General features: G+C 38.3%; 1 protein-coding gene across 6 annotated transcripts in view; it reads left to right on the top strand.

Moving 5' to 3' along the window:
- The window catches only part of FRY (FRY microtubule binding protein), a 328,278-nt gene that overhangs the window by 183,361 nt on the left and 124,888 nt on the right, over positions 1-20,029 (top strand). For all 6 annotated transcript variants that reach the window (XM_013968161.2, XM_018056623.1, XM_018056624.1 and 3 more), the window contains 6 exons: positions 1,270-1,371; positions 10,909-11,012; positions 11,495-11,603; positions 13,469-13,555; positions 18,070-18,241; positions 19,666-19,798. In XM_013968161.2, coding sequence (XP_013823615.2) covers positions 1,270-1,371; positions 10,909-11,012; positions 11,495-11,603; positions 13,469-13,555; positions 18,070-18,241; positions 19,666-19,798 — 707 coding nt within the window. The remainder of the gene's footprint in view (positions 1-1,269; positions 1,372-10,908; positions 11,013-11,494; positions 11,604-13,468; positions 13,556-18,069; positions 18,242-19,665; positions 19,799-20,029) is intronic.

Below are 20,029 nucleotides of genomic sequence, written 5' to 3' on the forward strand. Positions count from 1 at the left end.
TTTCTAGTATTGTTTATGTTAATCTTTAAAGTATGAACATTACCACCATTATCTGAGCAAATACTCAGAGTTGCTTTGCTAGACATGGTGACAGATTTGTTCATTTGTCTACATTCTGTGGACTCTGTGACTGCTTGTATTTTGTGTTTGAATTACCAGCTATAATTAGAGTTGTTCTCAATGATAGTGGTAGTTCAACATCACTTTAAAACTAAGTTAATTTAAAAAAAAAAAAGCAAGTTTATGGAATGTTAAGCACTGAATCTCACTGTGGCAATAGATTTTTGCTAATTCAAGTTAATGGATAAACCAGTTATATTTTTGTTTGAATCCTCACTAGCCGTTGTTTTCGGGGGAGCCATTAAGGTATATACTATCTGGTTCAGCAAAATGGCAGAGAGTTCTGCAAGTATACTGTAAAAACCACCCACCAGCTTTTCTGTCTTCTCCAGTTGCTGCGGGAAACCTGCCCAGTTAAGCAGGAAAACCACAGTAGCACCTCTGTTTATTCGGTTGTAAGCAAATTCCTCCTGCGGTTAAATTTGTCTTGGTGGCGTTTACCAGGGCAATAACATTTCTTTGAGGAATCTTCCTTAATTACAGGAAGATTGCATGCAAAAGAAAATATATACACCTACCTCCAAGACAGGGACGAACTAATAGATGTTTATGAGCAGAAGAAACAGAAGCATTTTCAAAGTCAGTGTGCCTTCCTCCTTTTTTTTTCCCCAGAGGATTGAGAGTGATCTATGATTGTTTTTTTAAATTCATAAGGGAAGACTAAATCAGTGAATCAGATTTCTCTTTATGATCCATGAAACTCACTCTACTCTGTACATTGTTGTTTCTGTTTAGTCACTAAGTCACATCTAACTGCAACCCTATGGACTGAAGCCTGCCAGGCTCCTCTGTCCGTGGGAACTGTCAGGCAGAAATACTGGAGTGGTTGTCATTTCCTTCTCCAAGGGATCTTCCCAACCCAGGGATCAAACCCACCTCTCCTGCGTTGGGAAGCAGATTCTTTACCACTGAGCTACTAAGGAAGACCAATCCTATACACAACTCTAGAGTATTCCATTTCCATCCTTCTCAGAAATACTTGCAAAATGCCCACCTCCTCGAGGCACCTGTTGGGCGTGAGTGCATTACAGAGCCTGGCCCATATGGCACACGGGGGAGCTGGACAGATGGACGGTGGTTTCAGAGAGCCTGTGTTACCTGAGTGGTTGCAATTACATCATCCTGTGGTCTCCTCTTCTCTCTCTTCAGGCCTTGTACCCACTGGTGACCTGTCTGCTCTGCGTCAGCCAGAAGCAGCTATTCCTGAACAGGTGGCACGTTTTCCTCAACAACTGCTTATCCAACCTTAAAGTGAGTATTTGTCAGCTCGAAAAACTCTCTTAGGAAAACATATTATGCGTCTGAGGCTGGTGTGAGCTCCTAAGAGTGACTCCTGAGGTTTGTGGGGGAAATGATCCTATACTATTGGAATAATGAAAAAAGTATTAATGAGCGTTTTCCTTTTTAAATATAGTCCATTGGAGAAGGTGATTGGGGATAAGAGAAATCATGTCAAATTTGAGGGGGGAGTCTTTTAAATTTTTTAAAAAATGTTTATTTTTTTATTGAAGTACAGTTGATTTACAGTGTTGTAAAATCTTGTAAGGATCACTCAAAAGGTAGAATTAAATGCCCCTTTGTATGCATCTATGTGTATGCAACTGTGCTCAGTTGTGTCAACTCTTTGCGACCCCATGGACTGTAACCTGCCAGGCTCCTCTGTCCATGGAATTTCCCAGGCAAGAATACTGGAGGGGTCAGGATGGAGGGGACACATATATACCTATGGCTGATTCATATTGATACATGGCGAAAACTGTCACAATATTGTAAAGTAATTATCCTCCAATTAAATAAATTTTAAAAAAAGAATGCTAGAGCAGGTTACCATTTCCTTCTCCAGAGGATCTTCCTGACCCAGGGATCGAACCCACATCTCTTGCATCTCCTGCACTGGCTGGGAGATTGTTTACAACTAGTGCCTCCTGAGAAGCCCGTATGCGTCTATGGCCAGGCTTTAAATGACTGAAAAAAGAGGAGGTCACGCTTCACTGACAGAAGCAGGTGAAATGATTTCAGGAGCTCACCTAAACCTCCTCCAGCCTCCCTCTGACTCATTCCAGGCTAGGAAAACAAGTTGGCCAAAAAGTTCGTTTGGGGTTTCTGTAAAATGTTGTGGAAAAATCTGAATGAACTTTTGGGTCAGCCCATTATTTGCGGAGGGGTTTGCGGGGAAGGATTGACCCACTAACAGAAAGTACTTATTTCCTGTCCCTGTTATTTGTGATTATTTGAAGGTATCCTATTCAAGCCACATGCTATTCAGTTATTAATCCTAGGTGCTCACTGAACAATGGCTGTTCAGGTGCTGGGTGATGGGAGGAACCAAGACATGGTCCCTGAAACCGAGGCATGCATGTTCAGTTGCCCAGTTATGTCTGACTTTTTGCAGCCCCATGGACAGTGTGCCCACCAGGCTCCTCTGTCCATGGGATTATCCTGGGATTCCCCAGGGAAGAATACTGGAGTAGGTCGCTGTGCTCTCATCCAGGGGATCTCTTCGACCCAGGGATTGAACTGAAGTCTCCTGCATTAACTGGAGAAGGAAATGGCAGCCCATTCCAGTAGTCTTGCTTGGAGAACCCCATGGATAGAGCCTGGTGGGCTACAGTCCGTGAGGTCGCACAGAGTCAGACACAACTGAGCGATTTAGCAGCAGCAGCAGCAGCTCCTGAATTGGCAGGCAGATTCTTTACTACTGAGTCACCTGGGAAGACCCTGAAACTGAGGAACTTAGAGTTAAAATAGCCATAATGATTAGCTTTTAAATTGCCTTAAAACTTGAATATGGTGAACAGATTTTAAGTTTTAGTGACCTGTTGATAAAAGTCAACTAAGTGAACCCCATGTCTAATATAAGTGCAAATAGCACCTAATTATCATAATTGTTCTCCCTTGTGTCCAAAGATATTGAATTCCTTTTATAATTTTAATGCTTCTTCAGAATTTTTAAAATATATTTAGTTATAAAATCCTGTATGTGCTTGTACATGCTGTCTTATCTTTTTTATTTTAAGACACTTTAATTTAATGAAGTGGTTAAGATTAATTATATTATTTTGGCATTTACCATCATGACACAGTAATCTGCATTGGAGCTGTTTGAAGCAGTAGCTAGGTACTGGCTCTGAAAGCTGATTGTGAAATCCAAGATTAGAATCATTTATTTTCTTCAAATTGGCAGGGAAATATAATAGCAGTGGATATAGAATTAAGCCTTTAAGAATTCTGGAAAATAAACTGCTTTTCAGGATATCAACTATTATATAATGGCCACTTTCAGATGTTTTATTCAGGGAGTTATCCATCCGTCATATGCCTCTAACACACAGCTTAATGTCATTTTTTGTTGTTACTTCATCCACTTTTATGTTATTCAGTTATTCTAGTTAAACATGTTTTTTTCTTCTACATTTTACATAAAGAAAAAGGTCATTATGTTAAAAAAAAAGAGAGAGACTTGATTAAGAATGTTCAGTTTTCTGTATTTTTTATGCCAAATGTTTGTGATGACTTTTAGTTCGTGTCAAAATAGTGTTTTGCACTAACATTTACTATTGTGGCCCAAAAGACCAACATTTTTTTGTGTCCAGAATTGCTTTTGAAATACAGAAGCATAATCTTACTTTGAACTTAATTGCTTTATATTTAAGTATAAAATCAGCCACTTAAAAAAATTTTTATTGAAGCATAGTTGCTATACAATGTTGTGTTAATTTCTACTGTACAGCAGAGTGAACCAGCTATACATATACATATATCCCCTCTTTTTTTAGCTCTCCTTCCCATTTTGGTCGCCTCTGAGCCCTGAGTAGCATTCCTTGTTTTATACAGTAGGTTCACATTAGTTAGCTATTTTAATTGCTTTACACTTGGAATACTATGTGAAAGTCTGGTGGAAGCCCACCAAAGAGACTTAGTAAGAGAGTTACACACAGCCCTTGAGAGAAGGGCTGCACACTGATGATGTTTCCCCGTGTGACTATTTGAAGCGTCAGGATTTCCCAATGGGGAAAGCAATAAGATCAGAAAGGTGCTCGAAGTGGGGAAGATAGGAAAGTCAGTTATATAAAAACTAGATCTAGGGTGCCTGTTCTTGAAGAGCTTGGTGTTTCAATGGGGGATGTGTAATGAAGTTTCAAAACGCATGTGGCAGATGAGGGACATAAAAGCTGGGAGTGAGGAGACACCTGTGCCATTTCTACAGGTCAGGTGCCCAGTGAAGCATGAAACAGGTAGTTATTGGGCAAAGGAAAGGCAACGATACTTCACTTTATGGGTAGTAAATGGTCGAAATTCACCTCCTCAAGGGTAAAAGGTATAGAAAATCATTGATGAGCTACAGTTGAAATAAAATTGTAGCCCATGTATTTAGAACTCAACCCAGTAAGGATTAAATGGGACCATTTAAAATGGCATTAATATACAGAAAACCTTCCAAACCTCCTCAAGAGTCCTCAAGAAATACCCGAGGAAAAGCTAACATGGTTTCAGGAGCACACTTTGTCTTGAATGGCTTCAGTATTTTGTGGGGTTTAGAGCCAACCATATCATTTCAAAAAGGACCTCCAGTCCAGCTCTTTCCTCTGTTCACTGTCCCTTCTTGCCGCCCCCCACCCCCTACACATGCTCGGGTACAATGAACCCAGTGTTTACCCCCTGCGTGTTGAACTTGGTAGCCACCTTTGATGTGTTCTGCCAGGGAGAGTTGTCAAGGTGGCAGCGTGACACAGGGCAGAGTAGAAATGTGTATGAGCATGAAAAATCTGCTATTAAGTAAACAAGGTCTCAGATTCAGCACTCATTTAATGTCAGGGCCCTGGTTTATCCTCAGCGTTAGTCTGTCAGGAGCAGGCTGCTTCGGTAACACCAACGTGAAGTCTTTATTTACACTTGTTAACTCAGTCAACCATGTGTTAGCAACCTGCCCTTGTAAAGTGGTGAGAAATTTATTACACCTTCTCACCATGACCTTGACATCTTTCAGGAACTTCTGGTCAGTGAGGACCAATACTTTATGCTTTTATGAATTTAATGTCAGAATTTGAATATACTGAGCTGTTAAAAAATGCTACATTCCCTTCCTGTATACCCTAATATATCTAATTCTGAAAAAGGGAAATATGTTTTAAAAACTTGATTTAAAAAATAAAAATAAAAACTTGATTTAATAGTGCTTTCATATTTTGTCATGAATCCCCATTTATTAATAGCTTTTTTAATTGAAATTAAGAGTTCATAATAAGTATGTGCCAGTTTCTTGTCCTTGAAAATGGATATAATTGGAAGAACCTTTACATTTTCTTTTTCTTACAATAATTAATAAATATTAAAACCAGTGAAGTCTTCTTTATTAAAAAGAAAAGAAACCTCAAAAGTTAAGAAATTATTTATACAATATAGTTAATAACAAGAAGAGGTCTCATTAATTGGAGATTAGTTATGAGCCAGACCAGCAGTAGGGCCTTTAAATGTATATCATGGATTATCATGACAGTATCATAGCCTGCATTGAATTCCCCATATGCTTTCATGTTATTATTTATGTTTTTTTCAGAAATTTTTCTCAGATGGCAATATTTTTTTAACTTTTCTTTTTATATTGGAGTATAGCTAATTAAACATGTTATGATAATTTCAGGGGGACAGTAAAGGGACTCAGCCATATATATATATATGTATCCATTCTCCCTCAAACTCCTCTCCCATCCAGGCTGTTACATAACATTGAGCAGAGTTCCCCTTTGCTCTCCAGTAGGACCAGTGGGGGAGGATGAGGGAAAGGAAGTATAGTTAGGAAGTTTGGGATTGACATGTACAGACTGCTGTATTTAAACTGCTCAGAAACATTGAAGGTGTATCATCTGAAGGTTATGCATCAGTCAGCACAGCTTCAAAGTCCTAGAAACCAAAGTACAGAATTAAAAAGATTTCTCTTTTCATCTCAGTCCCTGTTTGCACTAGGACTAGAATGCATCCACTTAGTCAGCTGGTCATCAGTTCTTCACCAGAAATGTACCAGGCAGGGTTCCAGATGCTGGAAATAAGTGATGAATGAGATAGTGACGCTCGCAGTTCTCTTAGACCTTGTAATTCAGTGGAGGAGACAGACTGGAAACAAGTAAACAGATAAGGACAAAAACTTCAGGTGGTGCTAACTGCTATGAAGAAAGTCAAATGGAACATAATGATAGAGAATCACACATTCAGAATGGTGCAGGGAGGGGAGGGGACAAGAAAGGTCTTTTGATTGCCATTAAGAATATCAAAGTTTGGCTGCCATTAATCTTTTTGATGAATCTTATTTTGGGCACTTCATATATCTTCATGTGTAGTAATCACAATGAAGTTAAAGGAGTGCTTTTAACTTTTCATGTAAATATAAGGGTATTAATGATATCTTTATTTTACAAAGGGGAAGCATTGAGTAATAAGGATTCCACAGTCATTGTCTGAATGCATTAAAATGTATGGTCCTATTAAAAACAACTACTCTCCTCTTGGTAAATACGATGTTTAAATAGTACAGTATTAGCTATTTAAAATAGTTTTCAAGAAGTAGTTATTCTGTTTTAATATAACTTTATTTCTATAAACTTGAGAAAATCTCATCTATGTTTTAGATCCATCAAAGGCACATTTCAAAGTGGAATTTATAAATTCTAATAGAACACATTGGGTCAGAAAATTAGTGAGCAGATGATAGTGTGTTACTTACTTTAAATGCCTTTTTTATTCAGCCAGTGAATATAAAAAATAATCTCTGTAAATTGTTGGTGTGGTAATTTTAGAGGTTATCCTAAACTATAGCACATAATGTCATTTGGATAATACAGTCATCAAAAATATTGAAAAAGATTGAATTATGATCAAAGGAATTTGATTCAGGTATCAAAAGGAAATGCCAAAAAGAAGGAAGGTGTTGACGGGGATAGGCACTGACTTACAGCAGAAATCAACAGGTTTCTTAAGTCCCTTTACTTACGATGGAAGAGAGAACTAGAAGAGTTTTAAGTATAGTGAGATCAAAGAAGTCTGGGTGACTGGGTGCAAGTGGTCAACTGATGGATCATGGGAAACATTGGTCTATCCAATGACCCTATCACCAGCCAAGTTATCAGTGATTTATTTATTACTTATTACTGTTAACACTGAGTTGCTTTAGCTAAGTCAAAAGATTAAAGTTTAAAGAAGGTTTGGGCAGACTGGGATTGGGATTGGGCAGACTGACATGTCATGTAAAGTCTGGAAGATCCACTCTGAAACCTACTCATTTCTTGAACGGTTTAATCAATGTAACCTCAGCTCTGCTATAAAGAAATTATTGGTTAGTTAATTGAGAAGCATATACCAATGGAAGAAGAGAATGGTCTTTTTCAGTCTTGGAGTAGAGATCTTTGACACAGAGGTCAGTGGTTTGATACATAGGTTAAAAATGTCAGCATCCTGAGACATATAGTAAGTCCTTGTATGTTAGCTGCTGTTGGAATATGACGGCAGTGAAGAAGTCCTATCTTCAAGCAGAGTACAATCTAGTCGTTGCCAGTAGCATATTTGAGCAGCCTTCATAGAATCTTAAACTGCAATCATTCATAATTTGAAGACTCTGGGGCCAGATTGCCTGGGTTTTAATTCTGGTTCTGTCACTTATTAGCTCCTCTGGGTCTTACTCCCTCATCCTTAAAAGGACACAGTAGCAGTATCTACTTTGTAGGTTGTGCTGAGAATTAAAAAGAGTTACTGTACATACAACTTTGACAACAATGCCTGATACAGTGGGTATTCTGTAACATGCACGTTCCAGTTTCTGAGAAAATAGTCTTTGCTGGAGCAGAAGTCAGTTCCTATCCCAGCTGTCAATTACAGACTTGAAGACCTGAGCCAGTGATTTGACTTCTGTCAAAGACAGAATCCTCCCAGTTGATGTCATGGGCTATGAAAGTACTTTTGAAATAGCAAAATGTGATACAAGTGTGAGATATTTAGTAATATTGTATCATGTTGATTAGCTTCAGCTATGTACTAAGGGTTGCCTTTAGTTCCTATATAAAGAAATTTTGCTTATGCATCAGGTTGTTCAGCTACTACTCAATTTGCCTTTTTTCTCCAGACTTTAACATTTTTATTTTGTTTTGGGGTATAGCCAATTAACAATGTTATGGTAGTTTCAGGTGAACAGTGAAGGGACTCAGCCATACATATACATGTACCCATCTTCCCCCAAACCCTCCTCCCACAGTTTCTTTTTTAAATTATGTACCAGTAACCTGCTGTATGGCACTCACTGAGGGCACAACAGTGAACAACCCAGAAGTCCTGGAGCTCACAGTCTGGTAGGAAACATGCAGGAGAACAACATTCTAGAAGACAGACAGCAGGAGCCCCTGGTAATCTCCCCAGGGCGGAGGAAGGAGCGGAGGGGCGGTGGAATGGAATGAGGAGTGACACCTAATGAATCTTGCTGGGGAGGAGGAATCTTCTAAGTAAAACAAGGGCAGGAAGGCATTCCAGGCATTCAGTGAATTGCAGAAGGGATGTAACGGCACAGAGCACACCAGAGGCAGGCGAAGGCAGGAGGTAGGGATGGGGGAGCCAGGTCACCAGAGGCCCCTGTGGCACCACATCATGGAATTTGGACATTGTCCAGGAGGTGCTGAGAAGCCACTTCAGAACTTGAAATGCAGGGGGAAGTAAACAGCCCCGGTTGCAGTTTAGGAATATCATCTATAGTGCTGAGAATGGAAGAGAAGGCAGGGAAATCATGTTAGGAGGGAACTGCGGTGACCAGTCCCATCATCTTGGAACGCTAAAAGTCAATTGCCAGTACAGGAAAACACGGGTGAAACAACGCAAAACCTGAAGTCAGCCACTTTGCTCTTTGGTCTCTATGGGAGCAAAAGTAGACTGTCTCAAATGTGTTCTTAAGAATGAAAGAACATCAGTCACAATAAGATGCATCAAAAAGATAATTGTGGGTAGAGGGACAGGAAAAAAGTATGAGAAGTTGAACAGAAGACAGTGATGCAAATCATTGAAACTGGAGAGTTTAGTTAAGCTCGTCAGTGAAAGTTAGATGATAGCTTGCTCTACTGGATCATGACTCACAGTGTGAGATAAGGCCTGAGAGAAAATTTTGAATGAAACACTATGCAACCATTAAGATTTGTTGTTCAGTTGCTCAGTCGTGTCCGACTCTTTGTGACCCTATGAGCTGCAGCACGCCAGGCTTCCCTGTCTTTGCCATCTCCCGAGCTTGCTCAGACTCATGTCCATTGAGTCAGTGATGCAATCCAATCATCTCATCCACTGTCATCCCCTTCTCCTCGTGCCTTCAATCTTACCCAGCATCAGAGATACTTTTATAAGGAAAGAGAAACTCACAAAGGTGGAGATATTCCCACTAGAACGGCAGCTTCCTGAAGTCAGGGACTACATCTCCTTTGCTGCTGGACCTGTGTCTTGTGTATAATAATAGTTACTGTGGGCAGGAACTAAATTCCCTTTGTGCACTAGCTCATTTAGTTCTTGTTTTTTTTTTTTTTTAATTTTTTATTTATTTTTTATTTTTTAAAATTTTAAAATCTTTAATTCTTACATGCATTCCCAAACATGAACCCCCCTCCCACCTCCCTCCCCATAACATCTCTCTGGGTCATCCCCATGCACCAGCTCCAAGCATGCTGTATCCTGCATCAGACATAGACTGGCGATTCAATTCTTACATGATAGTATACATGTTAGAATGTCATTCTCCCAAATCATCCCACCCTCTCCCTCTCCACAGTCCTAGCCGAGGGAGGGAGGGTTAGCATCATTTCACAGACAGGGAAGATCAGGCCCAGAGAGGTTATGGAGGGTCCCAGAGGTTGGCCATACCACTCATAAATTAGAGTGAGGATGGATTTAAACCTGGGCAGTGTGTGTCTAGAGGCTGCTTTAAACTAGTGTGTAAGCATGTTAGAGACCTTTGCTGGTCTGGAGGAAGGATAATTAGAATTCCTGACATTTTTAAATGATAGACTATTTTAAATGCAACTTTACTGGTTTAAAGTTCCTGTATGTATCTAAGACATGCAACAAATTTTAAGTTTTATCACTTGTTTTACTAAAAGATAAAAAAAAATCCTTTATGTGTAAATGTATGCTTCTAAAAAGTTGGGACTTTTTTTTTTCCTGGAGCTAGAAAAGTAGTTATAAAGTTTATTTGGAAGAATAAACATACAGGAATATATGAGAAAACCCTTAAAAAGGAAAAGAACAGTCGATGTCGGAAGATAGGCCATGCTAGATAATAAAACACGTCATAAGGCCTCAAAAATTAAAATGATATTTTATCATTTTATTTATTTAGATTAATAGAAGAAAAAAGCCAGAATGAGACCAAAATGTGTATGGAAATTTCAAAAATTTTAATAGAAATTTCAAATTTTGTGATGATCACATCAAGAAGTTATTTTAAAACTGTTTTGGCATAAGAAATCTATCTTTCCTAAATCTAAAAAGCTACTCCCTATAGTCTTTTCCATCCAATTTATTTATGTGACTCATCTTTATTCAGCAAGTAGCTTAAAGGTAAACTTATCCTAGATTATATCTAAGCAGTTATGAAATCTTCAAAAATCAGGACCCGAATTATCTACACTAAGAATAGAACAGCAAAAATGGTTATGACAAGATGAATAGATGAACAGGGAAGAGGAGTAACATAAAAGCAAAAGACCTCTAAGAAAGTGAAGAGCGATGTCAGACCATTTAATCTGCAATCTTATATCTTGGTTTCTGGTGTAGAATAAAGACCCCAAGATGGCTCGAGTTGCACTGGAATCTCTGTACAGATTACTCTGGGTTTACATGATCCGAATTAAATGTGAAAGCAACACAGCTACTCAGAGGTAAGGAGCTGGCTTGGGTTCATGGTAACCCCATCACTAAGTTGATGGTAACCACTTCACTCAGCCAATGAAGAGGGTGTTTTGTTTCATTGCTACCCACCCTAACCAAACTAGAAGCTGTTCAAAGCTGACAGCTTCTAAAAGATCTAAGTCCTTTGGACATTTTCAGGCTTTCCTTAGACATTAGCTCAGCAGCCATTATAGAAACCCCAGTCTCTACCAGGATTGCCACGTTCCGTGTCAGGGTTACATTTGCCGCTTTAACAAAGGAAATGGCTATAATTTTCCAGCTGCCCTTAGTTTTCCAGAGAAACTTTTCATAGAGTAATTATGCTAATGGAAAAGAAATGAAGTGGTTTGTTTTCTTTTTCTGAATTCTCTCTGATACTTAGATAAGATGAAGCATCTACCATTTTCCCTTAAAGTACTGGAGCTCAGCCAATCTTGCTTGTTTTCTCTTTTTTTCCCCCCTTATCTTTCAGCCGTCTTATAACCATCATCACAACACTTTTCCCCAAAGGGTCCCGTGGTGTGGTGCCAAGGGATATGCCTCTCAACATCTTTGTGAAAATCATCCAGTTCATCGCCCAGGTAATGGAGACGCTTCTGGGAGTCTTCTAATTGCCTTTAAGTAGCCACCTCCTTCTTAGGAATTACTAACAGACCAAGAGTCTAAAATAATATCTTACATGTATAGACTTTTCAGAGTGATTTTGCAAGTGTTTTCACAAATAGCTTATTTTTTTGCTTCAAAACAAATTGTGGCATGGTGTGCCAAGTGTTTTCAGCATTTGACAAACGAAGGAACTGAGAGACAGGTTTTAAGTGACTCACCTAAGGTCACAGAGACTATTAGCAAAAGAGTCTCTTGACGCCTTGACTCTGTTTTTTCCTGCTTCTCTGCTCTAGATTCCACAAGTCAGGAGGAAATTGAGTCTGATGTTTGCAGGAAATCAGAAGATGACAGTTATTGAACTTGGATGAGTAAATCATAATGCTCTAACTTTCACCCTGTGAAAAAGAAGAATATAACATGAATAGTAGCATTTATCAAGTTAATATCAAGCCAAGAACTGTTCTAAGCACTTTACACATACTATTAGTTAAGAACTGGGTCCAATAATATTAAACATTTAATGTTAGTTTACTATTTAGACCCAGGACTTCTATTTTTTAAAACATTGTGTGTAAATGGTTTTATCCCCACTTTGACTTCCTTGTGCTTTATGGAGAAGCGTGAAAAGTCCTTCATTACAGTCTGCCCTCTGCCATGAGCTCGCATGCATGAGTGCTAAGTTATTTCGGTCATATCTGACTCTTTATGACCCTGTGGATTGTACCCTGTCAGGCTCCATCTGTCCATGGGATTCTCAGGCAAGAATACTGGAGTGAGTTGCCATGCCCTTCTCCAGGGGATCTTCCCAACCCAGAACTGAACCCACATCTCTTGCATCTCCTGCATTGGCAGGCAGGTTCTTTACCACTACCACCACGTAGGAAATCATGAGCCAGCTCTATACCCTAAAGAAGTCCTGCAACATCTTCATTCTAAGTGTCTTTATTTGTAAAATGTGAATAGGAATGCTTGCCTAGTATCCCTCAGAATGTTGTGTGGATAAAGGGAAATAACAAATGTGAAAAAACTGTTGACGTGTAATTGATGTTGATATAAAGACATAAGGTTCTATTGCTACTTTATAGGTAATTTAATATATGATATCTCTCTGTGTGTTTAGTATAATGAAATGCTTCTGTAATATTTGTACTTAGGGAAAGGACATTACTCCATTAAGGACATTAATTCATCCGCTGCTTTGCAGGCAGATGAATTAACAGAACTTTTCTACATTATCATGTGGCTGAGAACGCGCTTTGATTATTCTGAAATAGGTTGTTTAAAATCAAGATGACTGATCTTAGTAGTCACTGCCTCAAATTATTAGAATCTGGCTTAAATGTTGTCATTTAAGTGACCTTAATGTGTCATTTGTTGGTTATTCATTTCCCTTGCAGGATTGTCTCTTATAAGCCAAAGGATTGGAAATGTTAGATAACAGAAGAAAATGATCATTTTGTAGGGGTATTTTAAAAACTATGTTTTTAAACTGAGTTTTAAGAAGTTGCCAGCATTTGTAGAACTAGGAGGAGTTTGTAGTGTGGATAAGCCCAGACGCTCAGAATGTTTTGGTTTGTCATGTTTTGATTTTTAGTCATTCCGTGTATTAGGGTCTAATTTCATATATTATAGAATGAGAGCATCTCCACACATCCCATGACAACTGAACCAAAGGTTCAGATGGACCTGGATTTCCACCAGGGATTCTCTGTGATGCATGAAATGAAGCAGGACCTCTCTCCTTTCAGCAGCCACCTGTTGGGTGCATGTGATGAAAACAGACATTTTCATGTTAAGTGAGTATTTTAACACTTTGTTTGTTTTCTCTTTTTCACTATAGGAACGTTTAGATTTTGCAATGAAAGAAATCATTTTTGATTTCCTTTGTGTGGGAAAACCAGCAAAAGCTTTCAGTCTCAATCCAGAGGTAAGAATGACCCTTCTGCGTGTCTTCACTTTGCAATCTTGGGGAGTGGAGTGGAGGCCATCTTCTCCAAAAAGTCTCCTGTTGTTTTCTGTCCATGGTATTTGACAAAAATAGTACAGCTGGTGGAATTTCAGAAGTAAGATTTTTGGGTGAATAAACTTAGAATGGTTAAAGGTTGATATCATATCATCTTTTCTTCTTGCAGAAGGAAGTAAACCTTGCTCCAAAATGTAATCTGTCACTCTAAGTCTGGTGGTTTATTTTAGAAAAGTCAGTACTTATAATTTATTTTGATGCAGGTTAGCAAATTGAAGAGCTTTGGGAAGTGATGAAGCAGAGAAGAATCAATGCATGCAATGATGAAATACTAAAATATAGTGAAATTAGTTAATGTTTGCGTATTTGATTCTGTGGCAGCATCGTAGTTCAAGGGCCAGGAAGGTAATGGAAATGAGTGTATAATGGATATGATGTACTTCCTAGAGGGTGGCAAGGGGAGGGGCTGCCTATGCAAATGAAAGCACACTCAGTTTTGGACCTCGAAAAAGACTGTTAGCCAAGAGAAATATGCCTGGCAAGAGGCCTCTTTGCAGCCTCGTACCTATGAGATTGTAGAGAGAACATTGAACCAGAAGTCAGCAGAGCTGAATTTACTGCTTGCCACCAGCTCTTCCACCTTTAGTAGCTGTAAGACATTGCACACCATAAAATTTTTTTAAAAGATTGTTCCTGTCGTCACTGTGATATTGTCTGGCTCCTTCATCATGTCAGTGAGGAAGGAGGCCCAGAGCCCAGAGGCTCAGAACAGGCAGCTGGTTAGCAGCAAAGGGAACCGAGCCTCCCTGTACCCTCTTGCTTCCTCTCACAAACCCTGATTGCTCTTCTTGGTGCTGAGATTGAGCAGCACCTTGAGCGCAACAAGGCCCAAATAGGAGTTTGTCTAGTTTTTAATAACATTACAGGGGTCCACAATAGCTGCTGCCAGAGTCAGTAGGCCAGTGAGGGGGGGCAAAGCCAGTGTAAATTCAGGGCATTTTGGCTGAAATGAGGCCCATGACCCACTGACTAAAGAGTTTTCTCTTGCCTAGAGACAGCAGTTCCAAGCTTTTCAATGGATAAAAGATAGTTTGGTTTTTTTTTGTCTTTTTGACTGTGACATATAGCTTAGATTCCCAACTAGGGATCAGACCCAGGCCCCCTGCGTGGAAGCAGAGTCCTAAACGCTGGACAGCCAGGGAATCCCAGGATAGTCTTTCTAATAAATGGTGCTAAACAGTTGGGCAATCATTTGCAACATAATGAACTTCAACCCATAATTTGCCCTATCAGCAAAAATTAAATCATAAGCCTAAATGTGAAATCCTATATCAGAAATCTTCCAGAAGAAAACATGAAACAAAATCTTTGTGATGTTGAGTAGGCAGAAATTTCTTTGCATACAAAAATTATAAACTATGGAAGAAAAAGTTGATAAATTGGCCATCATCAAAATAAAGTATGCACTTTAAAAGATGATGTTTTCTGAAGCATAGAGCCAAAGACTGGGAGAAAACATTTGCAAAACATATATTGACAAACTCTTCTATCCAGAATATATATGAACTGTCATAACTCAATAATACAGTCTTTTGTATGTGCAAAATGAAGAGCCTCTTGACCAAAGAAGAGATACATATGACTGGTAAGCCCATGAAAAGATGTTCAGCATCGTAAATCATTAGAGAAATGCAAGTTAAAACTAAAGTGAGATGTGCTGAGAAGAATACAGAGCAACTGGAACTTGATACTGTTTTAGTGAGAATTCAAAATGGTACAACCACTTTAGAAAAGTTTGGTAACTGCTTATAAGTTTAAACATACACTTGACATTTGATCCAGCAGCTCCATTCCAAGGTATTTATCCAAGAGAAATTAAAACCTATATTCATAAAGGTTTGTATGAATATTTATAGGAGCTTTATTCATGATGACTAAAAACAGGAAAGCCACTCCTGTTCAACAGCTGGTGGATGTCTAAAGAAATTATGAATCATCAATACAACGGAGTACTATTCAGCCACAAAAAGAAACAAACTATTGATACTGCAGCAGCACCTCAAAAGCATTACACTAAGCGAAATAAGCAAGACATGAAAGGTTGTGTCTGTTTGCCTCTGTTAATATCGTATTCTAAAAAAGGCAAAATTATAGACCGAAATTAGACACTGACAGTAAAGTGCTGGGGTTGGAGGAGAGGACTGTCTTTAAAGATATACAGAGGAACTTTAGGGGATGATGGAAATATTTTTCATCTTGACTGTGATGATGATAGTTAGCGGACTATGTTTCTCAAAACTGGAAGAACTGTAGACAAGGAGTGCATTTTACTACATGTGATTATATCTCAGTAAACTTGACTTCAATAGGAAAACAGTGAAGATTCTTGCCTACAATATATTTGCTAGTAGGAACTTTTCCAGCATTAATTTTTACCATAGCCCTATATGATCAATAGGTATTAGTATTCTCATTCTACAGAAAGGAACCTGAGACTTGGCCTTGAGAAAGTTAAGTAATTTCTTAAGACCAGACGAATAATAGGAGAGGCATGATACAGAGCTATATAAAACATGAGAAGAAATTATTTTTGAAATTAAGTTAAAAATATACTTCTTAAACTATTCCAGCTCACTTCTGTCCTTGATACTATTCAGAGGAAAGGAAAACTAAGAGAACTGGCAGGATGGCTCACAAATCGGATAATCCACTTGCAGATAATGGCTTGATCATTTATTTCAACTCACGGTCATCCTATGGGTACTGCATCTCCTGAACTGGACGTTGTATCTCCTCATCCAAATGATTGCTGCGTCTTGAAAAAAAAATCCACAAGCCTAGAGAACATTTCAGAAAGAACTACTGAAATAAATGAGGGAACTAATGAATTTTAATATACAGTCAATTTTTTAATTAATACTTGTTCATATTAGAAAATGGAGAGAGAATATTAGTGAAGGCCATAAAAATCATAAAATACACACTGTATGGAGTATGAATGGGCCAGAGAAATGTTTCCCACATCCTGCTTAAAATCTCCCTACTCCTTGAATCTTGAATTAATAGTTTAAAACTAGAAGTCAGAGCTTCCCTGGCTCAGTGATAAAGAGTCCACCTGCCAATGCAGGTTCAATCCCTGATCTGGGAAGATCTCTCATATCACAGGACAGCTAAGCCCACGCGGCACAACTAGAGAGTGGCCTCCACTGGCTATGACTACAGTCTACCTGTGTGCAGCAACAGAGACCTAGTGCAGCCACAGAGAAATAAATCTTTGAAATAAATAATAAAACTCTAAGTATTGCTTCATCTTATAAGTACGTGTAATCATGTACTACAGAATGGGTGATCCAGGCAAACTCAACTTGGATATTTAGCTTCCCACCTACTAGTTAACGTGGTCCTCGGTTTACTCACCTGAAAAATAAAAATAATCATACCTTCCTTGCATGGCTGTTTTAAAGATGAGAGTTAATATGCAGTTCTGGATATACTTTAAGAATTCAATAAATTGTAATTAGGTTATCAGTGTTACTTCTGGTAATTATTTTCTGCATTAGGGAGTAGTCTACTTAGGGAACTTATTAACTTGATGTGGTTTGAAAATAATGAGTGTAAATGTTTACATGTGGCTGTTAAAGGAAGAACAGATGTTTTAGTACCTTCTGACCTTTTAAGATGATCGCTGCTGGAAGCAACTATCTTACTGCGTCATCTTTTGGAGCCATTACCTGAGACTGAGGAAGATAGTGACCTGGCCCAGAAGGACATTTCTTCTTATAAGCTTTTGTGTTGTTATCAGTAACAGGTTCTATGGCTTTGAATACTTTAAATTTATTTTCAAATTCACCAGCCTTTGTGATGCCAAAGTCTGAAACCTGCAGTTCAGAGCAGACAACTCTTATTTCTGTGATTCGCAGTTAGAACTCCGTTTTTGTGTTTGGTTTTGTTTTGTTTTTTCATCCAGTCATCGTGAATTAACGTGTCTCCTTCCAGGAGACAGAAGAGACTTCTGTTGACCTCAGTTTACCTTACTGAAGCAGCTCCAGAGGGTGGCCGCTTGTCCCTTTGAGGTGCACCCAGGATCCCCCAAAGAGAATGAGTCTGCTCATCTCTTAACACGCCCTGCAAGTTTGGTGAAAGTCTTCCCAGTTGTTTCCTTGTGACGCAGCAACAAAAGCGTCAGAAATTTAATTTTACTTCCTTGTTGTTCAGTCGCTCAGTCATGTCCGACTCTTTGCGAACCCATGGATTGCAGCACGCCAGGCTTCTCTGTCCTTCACCATCTCCTGGAGCTTGCTCACATCCATGTTCGTTTATTCTCTCAGATTTGGCCTCAACTCTTGTGACTTTTAAATGACTTTCCCACTCTGATCTAGATGGCAAGCCATGCTTAACTTCTCTGAAGGACTGCTGGTCTGATTTCACGACAGTAATTGGGTCTTTCTCTTCATCATGAACATGTTGTCTCCTAACAGAGAATGAATATTGGCTTAAGGGCATTCTTGGTCATAGCCGACAGCTTGCAGCAGAAGGATGGAGAACCTCCCATGCCGGTTACCGGGGCTGTTCTCCCTTCAGGAAACACACTGAGGGTGAAGAAAACGTATCTGAGTAAGACACTAACTGAAGAGGAAGCCAAAATGATAGGTGGGTTTCAAAGATGTGTTCACGCTGGGTTTTATTAAGCCTTTAAAATGACCAATAGATACTCACCCTTAGTGAGATATACTTTTAAAAAATATTCATAAAAGTAGCTGATGAGACATTTCAACATTAATTGTTTTGATTCAGTCTGTGGTTTGTTTTACTGCCCTTTAAACTTTTTGGAACTTCCTGTTAAACATTTTGTTGTTTAAATGTTAGATTTTTATCCAAGTTTGGTCTTTTCAAACTTCTAATATTGATTATCTGCAGTTTACAGTAAATTTCTAAGATATCTGTGTCCTTTGGTAGAGAATCCTGTTTATAAAGCAGCCATAAAAATATGTTCATTCACTTATTCATTCCTGCATCCATTTTTATGGTTCCTTTTTTTTTTTTTCCCAGTAAAATTAGTTTAATCTGTGTTTTAAACATGCCAAACCCCATATCTGCCAGGGTATATTTTGGGTTTAGCCTACATAAGATTATTTTCTTTTTAATTTAACTATCTTAACCCAAAGAGATAACTTTTTGCATTTGTTTCCTTTTTTACTGAGTTTATGAATTTACAAACATGCTTCAAACTTGTTAAGACAGTTCCTTGATTCCGAAGACCTGGAGGAAACATATGAGGAAACTTTTTTCTTTAAAATATTTCTCTTTAGTTATGAAATGGTTAAATGAGTTCAAAAATTTTTAATACATGAGAAATAATCATTACTAATTATTTCATTAAAGCACAAATTTTGGATGCAAAGCAATTTACATTTTTATTATATACATAAATATAGAAAATGTATACACATATATGAAATACATATTCTATACACATTTGCCTTCCACTCTGCTGAGAATGATAAAAATAATATCACTGAAATCATCTTCCTTCATTTAACAATTTATAATGTGTCACCATTTTATTACTGTTACTAAAAAAAATGTTTATTTTGGGGAAAATATAATTATATTTATATTTATAATATAAAGTTATTAGAATTCTAACCCCAAATGAGCATTGTCTTTTACTACCTTTGATTCAGATAATCACTCATCATGGTGATTTTTTTTATACTAAGCAAAACCATGAAAATTCCAGCATGGAACTTTGTTTCCTTTTTTATTTTAACTCTTCTGGAAAATATTTGCCTTTGAAGAATTGGATTTCCCATGTGTTAAATTTAAATGATTCTTTGGGTAACACCCACTACATGAGGGTGCTATGCTAAGAATCCTGCAGATAAAAGATTAGAATTAGAATTAAATTCTGCTAAATAGGTTGGTCTAATCAGCAGAATTAGACTCTTCTCCAAGAACACATTGACTCACAGAAAGTCTTCAATAAAAAAATACATCACCAAGGATAAATAAACTGGGAATTTCACTCTTTGATAGATTCAGTCAAATATGTTACTATAATGCATATTTTTCAGGCATGTCATTATATTACTCTCAAGTACGAAAAGCTGTGGACAACATTTTAAGGCACCTTGATAAAGAAGTAGGAAGGTGTATGATGCTGACTAACGTCCAGATGTTAAACAAAGAACCCGAAGACATGATCACGTGAGTATAAATGAGGACTAAGTTTTCAGTGAAGGATTAATGAGCCAAAAGGCACCAGCAGAGATCTTTCTCCTTTAATTTGTATATCGTTCTCATCTGATTAGAGTCAGCTCTAAGAAGTGTTGTTATTCAGTGGTTAAGTCGTGTCCGGCTCTGCCACCCTCTGGGCTGCAGCACTCCAGGCTTCCCTGTCCTTCGCTATCTCCTGGAGTTTGCTCATATTCATGTCAT

This window comes from Capra hircus, chromosome 12, assembly GCF_001704415.2.
Source record: "Capra hircus breed San Clemente chromosome 12, ASM170441v1, whole genome shotgun sequence".
Lineage (NCBI taxonomy): Eukaryota > Metazoa > Chordata > Mammalia > Artiodactyla > Bovidae > Capra > Capra hircus.